This window comes from Acanthisitta chloris, unplaced genomic scaffold (assembly GCF_000695815.1).
Source record: "Acanthisitta chloris isolate BGI_N310 unplaced genomic scaffold, ASM69581v1 scaffold18269, whole genome shotgun sequence".
Classification (NCBI taxonomy): Eukaryota; Metazoa; Chordata; class Aves; order Passeriformes; family Acanthisittidae; genus Acanthisitta; species Acanthisitta chloris.
Genome location: NW_008693618.1, coordinates 2,551 through 14,119, shown reverse-complemented (window position 1 = coordinate 14,119; position 11,569 = coordinate 2,551). Strand labels below are relative to the sequence as shown.

Genomic DNA, 11,569 nt, shown 5'->3' with positions numbered 1-11,569 from the left:
GAAGTAGTGTGACCTCCTGTATTTGTTTCATAATTAAACAAGCAGAGTAATAAATCAAAGGAATCACGGGGAGAACAATATTTGGTTCCTCAATATCTTTAGGGGTTCCAGCAGTGACAGGTTAATGATTGGACTCGATGATCTTAGAGATCTCCTCCAACCTTGATGATTCTATGACTCTATCTTCATGTATGCTGATATAAGTGATGAGTTAATAGAAAAAGGTAAAGTAAAAGCTTTTACTGAAGGGAAAAACTATTAGGTGCAACCTTATGAACTCAGTTACTTCAAAGGTTACATGCAGTTCACAAGCACACTCAGTCCAACAGAACTCCCCTAAAACACTCAGAGACAGACCCTCCTCTGATCTGACAACTGCCCAAAAGCAGCTTACAGGGGAGTAATGAAGGTCTGGGCTACTCAGAAAGCAGCAGACAGCAGTTTATTCTGACCAAACCCCACTGCAGCTACCCATATGAACTCAGGTAACTGCACAATGGAAAACTTACAGAATTTGTTCGTTTCCTTTTCCAACAGTCAGGATTTAAGCGTTTCTGCTCTTCTGCCAAGGCCTTGGCTTCTAGTGTGTACATCCGTCTCTCCTCGTTCTTCATTTTCTTCCATCTGTCACCAAGGATCACACTTATGGCTCTGCAAGATCAATGGTTGCAGTATGGTCAGGATGGTGCTGAGAACTACCTTTTTTTTTTTTTTAATCTGAGCACTTTAAAGAAGACAAAAGCTAAATGTGGAAATAATATACAAGGAAGAAATTAACTGTATCTTAAAATTCTTGACAGTCACATTGCTGATTATCTTCTCACAGTTCTTTTAACAGCTAAGCAGCTGAGACTTGTGTGTTAGCTGGGCATGGGTCAGTGCACATTCTAACATTTCCAAGGGTGTACATTTGAGTACAGAGCAACTGGCACAAACCAGGAAGCAGGGATGCTAAAAGAACCACCACCACATGGCAACTCACACTTGGTTTGCTCCACTTTCATACATATAACAGATTTGCTGAAAATATGTTCTCTAATAATTAGGGCAATGAACTGAACATGACCTCAGCTGGACAAATATTTGATTAAGTGCAATCTCCCATGTCTGTTTAATCAATGTGTGTAGCTTCCTCCACCTTTAATCCACACTGGGCAGAACATACTGGGAAGTTCCTGTGCAAAAGGAACCATTTGTTCCAACACATCTATCACCACTTCCAGAAGCTGAATTAATTCCTTTCCTACTCCATCTAAACCCTAGGTGTTCTGACATTTCCCCCTCTCATCATGCCATACTGCTCACCTGCACTCCCAAATGTTAGATCAATATCCTCTTAAAGCTTTTACTGGGCCGTTTAGCTGAACGAAAATCTCTGAACAACAGCTCTTTTAGCAATGACAATCACAAGCTACTGAGCAGTTTGTACACTTGGCTTTGGATTACAGCAATGACAGTCCTGTGACCAGCTCTAAAAAAGAGGTGTACACAACCAAGTCCTTTGCTTTCTCCTGTTAACAAGTTCCTTCCTGGCAGCAATGCTATTTGTAGATTTTATAAGTGAATCCAGACAAGAAGAGTGTCATCAGCCATTCCCACAGCATGGCACATACAGCAGTTCTGGAGGCTTTTCTGCACCACAGCAGAACCATTCCCACAGCATGGCACATACAGCAATTCTGGAGGCTTTTCTGCACTGGGGTTGCCCTTAAGCCTGTGCTGTCACATGCTCTGGTGACTCCTAAGTTCTTAATCAACTCCTTAGCTCCTCAAGCTGCACTAGATCCCACTGACATCAAACCTATTTGCACAGCCTGTCTCTGTGGCAATGGATTTGGTGTTCTACCCTTTGGCCTATCACCACAAGCAAACACACTGCAGTTTAATTAGCAGATTTTTTATGTTTTTACAGTGTTCAGAGGGAAATCAACAGAAACCTGTCTGCTTTGGGACAGCAGTTTGTACTGGGTCACTCACACTCCCAGGAAAGGACGTGGTGACCCAGACAGAACAGGTTTGCTGAAAAAGCCATTGCCTTTCCAAAAGAAATGCATTATGAAATCTTTGTATTTCCAATCAAAAATAGGATTTTCCTATTTTAGGAACCATCTTTAGAAGGTTCACTACTCAAATTATTCAAGGTCTGCTGACACACAACCAAGTCCCACTGTAGTTACAGTGAGAATACCTAGAAAACAAACCAGTGCAGCCCTGACACCAATTTCTCAGTCTTACAGCCCACAGCAGTTTTAAGTATCATGTGACTGCTGACTTGTACTTTCAGTGTTTACAGCTTCTCTCTTGCTGCCATGGCTTGAGCTGCTTTGTGTCAGAACAGACTGTTTAACTCAGAGTAACTAAAGTTCTGCGTTAGAAAAATAAAGTAACTGTAGCAAACCAGAGCTCCAGTGTACAGAAGTGGCTACTAGGATATAAGATCTACTCAGTCATCTGGAAATGACACAAACTTACATTTAAAAACTGTGAGAGATGCTTCTGAACAGCTAAATTAATACATGCCTCAGCAACACTTGAGCAACAGTAGCTGAATGTCTGTAACATCAACTATCACCAACTCTATTGCTGCTGCACTGGATTTTGTGGATGTCACAGAACTGCACCAAATGCACTGAAGAGGACAGTGAGCAGTGCATTCTGCAGCTTACCTGTAGCTTTGTCATCACCTTCCTTCAAGGTAAACCTGCTCACTGAAATCCTCAGCTCGTTTTCACATCCATGCAGCTGCAGCTCCACTTCACTGCACCCGTTCGAAATCAGCGTTTTCAATTACAGTTGTAACCACCATAAACCTTCCCAGGTGACAGTTCTGCTCACTTCTGACTGACAGCTGCCACGAGTGTAAGGCAGCAGATCTGCCTCACTGCCCTCACCACAAACATTACAGAGCAGCACTGCCAGGACAAGACTGGCTGGGATTTAAGGACGAGCTGCTTGTGTGGCAGGATTTCATTTCACACCATCAGTTAGTCTCCTTATTAGAACACTCTGAAATAGCCAAAACCCTCTCAAAGCCCTGACCACTTTCATTTTGTACCAGATTCAGTACGAGAATTTTTATGCCACAAGACAATTCTTGCAGGAACAGTTTTCATAACATTATATACACTAACAAAATCTGATTATGAGATCAGGGCCTGTTTGTGTGTTTTAGTGTCTATTTACATCAGCACAAAATATTACTTAAAACATATATAATGGAAATCTTTGTAAGAAGTGTTTATGCATATAAATAAGAACAAACTAACCAAGAACCTTCCCCCAAACACAGTCATACAGCTCCTCCTGCAAGTTTCAGCAGATGCTGAATGCCTTTAGGACAAGCAAGATTTGGCAACGTACTGTCTGGATTAAGATCGTACAGATATCCTTGCAATCAGTACTCCATTATTCAATAAGATACACAGACTGGAAATAAATGCTTGTAACCTCATGAACAATTTGCAGTATCATGTCAGGACTTCCTTAGAAGAACCAGAAATTCCCTGGTTTCCATTCCAGCACGCGAGCAGAGCTCCTCACTCAGCCACAGAGGCTGCTGTGATTTGTGACTCTGCTGCTGCACATACTCACATCTGTCAGTTGCTTTACCCAAATGCTTCCTCAGAAGGTTAAGTTTGCAAAAAGTGGCTTTTGCCAAATTCACTGAGTACTGTAAATATTTTTAGTCCACCCATAAATTACCTTTGTGTTAGTTTTCAAAACTTGTTCTTGAAACAATACACACACGTTTTAGTTCGAATGCAAAATTTAGGCTACTTAAAACTAAAGGTGGGACACAGATATTCTGCCAGCTCACCAGTAACAGCAAAACTACAGTTCTCCACCATTACCTGTTGTCTTTCCCTGGATACATCTGAGTGTATTCAACTCTGTATTTTTTGGCAAAAAGCATGAAGGCATTCATTGGTCTTTTGCACTTGTTTGGAGAAGTGGCACTCACAGTACTTGCAGTCCCTGAGCTGTGGCTTTTGCCAGCTTTGCTGTACAAAGGGTTGGAGGAGAGATGTGAGGGTGCAGTAGAGGCACAGTTCTTGCTGCTGCAGTCTGTTCTCTCGGTGTCTGCGGCGCTGGGCCCCGCGCAGGACAGCGACGCGCGGCGCTGGCGAGCCATGCTGCTCAGCACGTACACTGCCGACGAGTCCAGCGGCGTGAAGTCATAACTGCAAGGCAAGGACACGGGGTAAAGCCACCACGGCCTTCTCAGCTGAACCCCTCAACTCTGCTCACTCTTCAGCTCTACTGCACTGCTACTGCTCTGCTCTCTTTGGCGTGACGTGATTTGTGCTTGATGGAGATGTCAGTGGCAGAATGAAAAACCACACCAGGACTCTGGCAGATCAATTAGTATGTTCTCCAGTGTGATGGCAGAGTCCAACTCTGCAAGGTCTGCTGTGTACTTTCAGCTCTATATCCATTAACTGCCTTCAAACCTCACTCTCTTTTGAACACACCCCTTCCTTTCTGCTCCTGTCCTTACCATCAATCAAACCTGGCCACTGAGTGACAGGCACTGAAAGGGACAACTGATGCAGAAAGAATGAGCACTGAGTTCACTTCCAAATATGTATTAAGGACGAATATGACACCACTGGAGTAAATAAATTATATTACATACACTACTGTACAAACAACTTCTCTAGGCAGTTAAATACACATTTTTACACACACCTTGCACTGAGCCTAACAAACTGCTCCGAGCCCGTGCTGAGCTGTGGGACACAGGGCTGAGCACCTCCTGCCCTCTAGTGACAAACCCGCGGGATTCTCCGCATTCCCAGCTATTTCAGCAGCTGTTTCCACACAATTTACCATCTCCAAATAAGAGAAGTTCTTACGATTTTTAGCTGACCACCAACCCAGGTCAGTGTGGGAACCACAGGCTATGCTGCCTTCTCCACCACTAAGTCACCTCCACGAAACAAACACAGAATGTATATCCTCTAAGGCTCTGCTCACCCTCTGCTCAATGTGGCTATAGCTGCATAATTTATGACCAAAATAAGGGCCTTGAAGAGCTTTTTTCTGAACACAAAACTATTAGCAAGGAAATGCTGCACGTGGCAGTGCAGTCCCCATCTGCTGGGGAGCTCCTTCTGTGAGACAGAACCACAAGGAACAGTGGAGCTGGAGGATTGCCTCCAAAATCCCTTAGAAAAGCACAAAGCAGGGACGAAGGGATAATGCTGACAACCCTCAAGGCAAGGTCACACTCAGTGTAGCAAGGAATGACCTATCTGTTCCACAAACAGTCCAGCACTCTTGCTATTCTTAATCTCCTTCCCATAACACAGCAACAGCATTCTGTTTTCTAGTTCTTCTGTCCTGTTAACCACAGCTGCTGCTGCTGCTGCACTCTCCTATCTCAGTCACTTACTCCCTTCTGCCCAGAAAGAAAGACAAGGAATTTGAAATGTCCAGGCAGTATTCAGCCAGGCTTCAGGGTTAATAAGGAGCCAGAAGTCCAATTTCTTCAGAGATATGTTCCTATAATGACTCTAACAACTCTCCATGTATGCAGTTCAGAACAGAAGTTAATAAGGAGACAAAACCCCAAACAGCAAGTGAGAGAGCCAAGCAATTTGAACTTCCTGTCTATGCCAGGCTGAAATCACACAAGAGCTCCTAAAGCCTAAACTGCAAACAGCATTTTAAATTCTATTTTTCTATTGTAAAAAACCAAAACACAACTGGACTGAAAACAGATGCTAGAAAGGAGGTAACATCATAGGAGAAGATGGATTCTACTAAACCTCAAAATCTTAAAACAGTATGGAAAAATCTTTATTATTTCCTTAGAATCTTAAAGGGATTTCTGTTGGACAGGACCTCTGAGGGTTATCTGGTTGTACTTCTTGCTCAGGCAAACAGCAAAGCTAACCAAACTTTGAAGGAAGGTAAGTTTGATGTATTGGAAAATTATCCCCCAAACCAGAACACATAGAAGTAAGACCTAATGACCAAAGCACTGCATTCTGAAGCCACAGCACATGCATCTACCACTAAAAAACTCAACAGGGAATCCAGATGATGCACAGCTGCATGTCAAGCACGAGTAACAGCTGTAACTACTGTGGGAAAACTGTACTTGGTTTTTCAAACATAATCCACTTTACCTGAAGAATTTATATAGATAATATACATATGTTACTGCTTTAACTAACCTGGCTTAAATTATCATGAAAAGAGGCTGAGAAGGTATTTCACTCCAAGGTACTACTTTGCAGTTTAGCAGAGCACAGAATTACACAGCTTTCCTAGTATTCAGTACTCATTTTTCCCTATCATTTATCTTGTATTACCAAACTATTGCCTCTTTGCCCTACACAAAGCTTCAAACTCTTCTTTAAGGTGCCTACTCATTAAATACAAGAACCACTGAGGCCACTTTATCCAAAAATTACCTTTTAAATGTATCAAAAACACCTGAATCATCAAAGTTAATGGCATCAGGGTGTCCAGGAGGTAGACACAGATCTCCAAGATGCATTTCACAGCATGGAATGCCATGCTGTACCACAGTCAAGCTTGGATAAAAAGATGACCAACCTGAAGTGGTAAAGAGTCAAATTAGACAAACGGCCAGACAATCTCTCCAGTTCTTCACTGGAGCAATCCTGTATCTCTAAATTACATCATTCTATAAAAATGTTCTGATGCAGTTTCTTTCACCCAGAAGAAAAACACTTATTTAGGGAATTCTTACTGCAAATAGTTTATTTTTATCTCAAATAAAATCTCATTCTAGCTAAAAAGTAATCAAAACTTGGAAACTTTTACCATCAGAAGTTCCATGTTTAGCAAGTGAAAAAAGCCTCCCTTATTGGCAGTTTCCCTTTCTCCCACCCAATTTTTCCTGCTTTCCTGAGCTCCATTTATATACTTGATCAAACCCTTCCTTAGGAGTTATGCAATCTTCCTTTATGGCTTTATGGCTTTACAGTTTTGTTCGTTCCACTTCTGCATTTCTTTACAAAGACAGTAAATTCTTTCTGCACCACCACTTTCACCAATTCCTTGAGCAACATGGGATGCCAATAAAACCTGCAATCACTTTCTAAGAACGTTTCAACATACAGCCAAGTGTACTTGTAGTATTTTGTACCTTTATTTTTAACATAAAAGGGATGATCGAGTCTGCATTCCACGGTGAGCAAACCATCCTCCACTGTACCAGGATCAAAAGTCAGCTTCAGCACTGACTCACCAAAGGAAATGCTTTCTTCATGAGAAATCAACTTTAAGCCATTGGAACCATAATCCTGTGAACACACATAGAGCTCAAAAATGTTTTCCTCAAGAAAAGCACATACTGTGCATGCTACAGGTGTACATTCATCACTGTATGTTGTAGGAAAACATACCAACATTCTGAGCTGGAATTTCTATCTGGCTAGAAATTAATGAAGATGATGTAACATTCAAAACACACCTCTATGAATTCAGTTCAATTCTTTACAGTCAGAGAATCCAACAGTACAGTGATCAGCTCTAGACAACTTGAATGTAAACCTGTCTTCCTGAGACAGTAATTAAAGGCACAGAGATAATGTGAGAGACTAAATATTTAATACAGGTATTGAAATGAATTTATTAGAACTCACAGCTACCTTGTAAGGACTCACGGAGAGATTTTCCTCTTTCCCACAGCCTTCAGATCTTGCAAAATCCTCAACATCCTGCCACTCTTTATTGCGTCCTTTGTGAAAGCACAAACGAGAGCCTGGCAGAATTTTTTCCAAGGGGGAAAAAGGTTAGTGTTAGGTGAAAAAGTCTGTGTCCCAGAAAAAAATAACAAGACAAAATCAAACAAATACTTCTTTTATGACAGGTGTTATTTTACCTTTTAGAAAACAATGCCAAACAGTTGAGGGCCAGGAATGGCACCATCCCAAATCGTCATCGTCTGAAAGGGATGACATGCAGAAAATGCCAGACTCTGACTCGCTGTTCGCCTACAAAAGGAAGGAAAACAGTGCTGATATTCTGCCACAGGAGATTTCAGGGCTGATCTTACATGTCTGAAGACACATTTTCTAATTTGCACCCCTGGCACCATTTTGCCTTAAACAGGAATGTAGCAGGAAGACAAAGATTCAAGGAATCAGCAGATGTGAATGGAGTGTTTTCATCTCCTTTTCTGAGATGCATCCTGAAGTTTCTGAGTTTCATTCTCCACGATTCATTTCAAACCTGTGGATTATCTTATATAAGCATTTTACAAGCTATCATTCCTTGGTCATCCCCAGTCTCACTCAAAAACCACATTACTACATGGTCCAGTTGCTGGAAAGTTGTGCTAGATAAATCACTGGGAAAATCACTGGCCAAGTCTGTGCTAGGTAAATCACTGGGAAAAATTCACTGTCGTTAACAGACAAGTTCCAGATACAGATTAGTACCTGGAAAAGGGTAACACAGGACTGACAGGTTTTGTGCATCCAAAAGGAGAGGGATCTGTATTTCCTTCTGAGGCAGCAAACAGGTTAATACAACCTTTTTAAGGTTGCTGTAGAAGGAACTACAACAGAAGCAGAACTTTCTCAGAATGGGATCTCTCCACAACAAACAGGAACTCTGTGAAGCAGCACTACAAGGCTACTGTGTGGTAAAGAGAAAATAAAATCTAGCTCAAATAGAAATGGGATTAATACTAAAGAGATTATTTCTTTTTGAACTAGTTTCCCTTTTCAAAAACCTTCAGCCTTTGCTCATGCATCTTCCTTTATTTCAGAACTGTTTGAGAACTCACCCTTTCATGTCTCACTGATGTTTCGTCCAAATCAGCCTTGGAGAAGTTAGGATCACTGTTTGAGGATCCTGGTGGAGGACGTGCATAGGAATGTAAACTTTTGCTTGTAGCTATTATGTGAACAGGAGATGATCTACAACAGAAATAGGTATTTTACAACACCTCAGATTCTAAGACAAAACAAGACTTGGCTAAAAACGCCTTTATTGCAAATGTTTCTGTTTGCATGGGCTGAACACCAAATAAACCTCCCACACACCAATATTCAAATGGGATGATTACAGGGTGCAAGCTTAGGCAAAGAGAGTATTTAGCATAACTTCTACACAGGACCCAAAGGACAGCAGTACTTCCACAGCAGCATCTCCTTACCACAACACTGAAGTTTTTACAGATACCTTGGAGTGAAAACCTCATTCTTAGAGGACACAAAGACATCTGCTCTGTCCTAATAATCAACTCTCAAATGCATTACTATTAACAGTACTGCATTTAATTTTCGGATTATAAACCAGAGACCAAAGCTGTACAAGAAGTGAAGCCCAGAAATTTGCAAGATGCTGCTGCTCAGAGCCTTATGGAATTTACAGATGACAAACCTGGAACAGCTGTCATTAAAACATACATTGCACTACATTTTCAAATAGCTCTTTACAAAAACCCCCTCAACTCAGTGCACCAGAGAGTATTAAGGTAACAAATCCATCTTCATTTTTCATCTGCTGCTTCCATGAGGTAAAAGTGCCTAATTTCTGAGCCTGCTGTGGTTAGGCAATGTCTCCATACCACCCTACCTCAGCAGCTTTTGCACCAGGCTCTGAGACGAGTCCTGTGCGCACTCTGACAGAACCATAAAGCTACTAAACAGAAAGATCAAAAATAGGGCTCCAGTTCAAAGTCAGAGGGTGTGAAGAGTGAAGGAAAGGTTTCTGGAGACAGAACATTACAAATCTCATTAGTTCAAAACTGAAACGGATGTCAGTACCTGTTATAAAAAGCACATTGCATCAAAGGACTCTGAGGACTCGTGGCTATGTTTGCTAATTCTGTCAACCAGTTCACCCCATTCTCACAAGAATAAGCATTTTCTGGATTGCTGTTTGAGGTATGTTGGCTCCATGAAGGCCTTGAACATTCCTGATGTGAAACATCAGCACCAAGCTGGAAAAGTGCAGGTGGGGTAGAATCTGTCTGCACAGCCTGTAACTCAGGAAGGTCATCTGCAAAGGCACAGATTACCATCATTAGATCCAACTCCACTTGACACCCAATCTTGCAAATTAAAACCAAAAAAAAAGGAACCACAATAAAGGAACTGTATTTTCTCATATCACAACTACCAACATTTCACAAGTCTATTCATAATGCTGACAAAATGGCCACAGAACAGTGATACCTCTAGTCTGTTACGCATTCACACAAGAAATTTTTTTTTAAATTAAGTAACTAGGTAAAAATGTAGTTCTGGTTTTAAAGTTTTTACTAGATTGACCAGTTTACACAGAGCAGAATTATGCAAAGGCAGCAACATGCTTCACTAAAATGGTTTAACATTCAACATAAGGCAACTAAATTAATCACTCCTAGCAGGTGTGACACTAAAAATTATCAACATCAGAGGGTGTTCAAGGTAAAAGTTTTCCACATTTCCAGCAGGGAACTGGAATTAAGTAACTCCGAAGTCACTGGAAGAACTGAAATCAAATGTTCCTCTAGCCCAGAATCTTTATCTGCAGCAGATCTAAAGGAACATAATTTCCCTTTAGGAGGAGCTCTTGAGCTTTCTGTTTGCTATTCTTGTGCCAAAAGAACTCTCCTCTGGGGATTAAGAGCAGAAATTTGTAGCTCTGCGCTCAAGAACACACTTGAGTCAACAGGCCAGTGTGTCAGAACTGGAAATGGGTTAAAGGGAAAAGTGACTGCAAAATAAGCCCTTCAGATGTCACAATTCCCTGTATTATTCCCTGCCCTACTTAAGTTAAAAATCAGCAATCCCATTCAGTCAGCTCCCAGTAATTTCAGTACAGGGAAACTACAGCAAACTTCACAATTTGGTTTCTTCCGAAAACGTCATGTAATTTACCAAGTTCCATGTGCTCATCACAGGATGCATATCCAGGAGAAGAGGGCAGGTTTTCATTACACTTCAGCAACTCCAGTGACTCATTCATCCCTGAAGTTCTCTTGTCCACTACCAGGAGGAGTTTCTGAACTGCATTAGGCATTTGATTTGTCTTCACTTCCCACACCATGTTAGGATGCTCCAAAGTATCTGACTTTAAAGAGATGGAGGTTAAAAATTTGTGTATGTTTTAAGTTGCATCTCATGCACTACTTCATTCCCAGAACTGCACAGGCTGTCGAGTATCAGAGCATAATTTTGGGATGTCATAATTTAGGATGATCTCGTACAACCTCTGCAGAAAGCAGAGCTAACTCTGAGGTCATGAGGCTGCCTGGGGCCCTGGACACTTAGGTTTCTAGGACCCTGAAGGATGGAGATTTCCCTGGCACTTTCCAGGAACCCGTTCCAGTGACCACTCTTGTTCCTCACACACATTTGACCTTCCCTTGACAGAGTCTGTGCTCATTGCCTCCCAGAGTCTGGGGTTATCTCCTCAACCTGCACTCGAGCCAAGGTAAACAACATTCCCTTGGTGCCTAAGCCCTGTATCCCATCACAGAAGGCAATCAGATGGGTCAGACAAGATTTGCCTTTGGCTAATCTGTCCTGGCTGTTCCCAGAGAACTTCTTGCCTTATAAGAGGCTGCACATAGCAGCCAGGAGGATCTGCCCCA

The 11,569-nt window shown here is 41.8% G+C and overlaps 1 protein-coding gene across 1 annotated transcript in view; it reads right to left on the bottom strand.

Annotated features, from left to right (window-relative positions):
- HBP1 (HMG-box transcription factor 1) overlaps positions 1-11,361 on the bottom strand; it is a 13,049-nt gene extending 1,688 nt beyond the window's left edge. Inside the window, exons 1-10 of the mRNA XM_009083131.1 lie at positions 11,347-11,361; positions 10,854-11,046; positions 9,756-9,990; positions 8,771-8,903; positions 7,862-7,973; positions 7,629-7,741; positions 7,124-7,280; positions 6,423-6,567; positions 3,852-4,181; positions 510-651 (exon numbers count right to left, since the gene is read on the bottom strand). Of these exons, the coding sequence (XP_009081379.1) occupies positions 510-651; positions 3,852-4,181; positions 6,423-6,567; positions 7,124-7,280; positions 7,629-7,741; positions 7,862-7,973; positions 8,771-8,903; positions 9,756-9,990; positions 10,854-11,046; positions 11,347-11,361 (1,575 nt within the window). The remainder of the gene's footprint in view (positions 1-509; positions 652-3,851; positions 4,182-6,422; positions 6,568-7,123; positions 7,281-7,628; positions 7,742-7,861; positions 7,974-8,770; positions 8,904-9,755; positions 9,991-10,853; positions 11,047-11,346) is intronic.
- Positions 11,362-11,569: the final 208 nt, after the last annotated feature.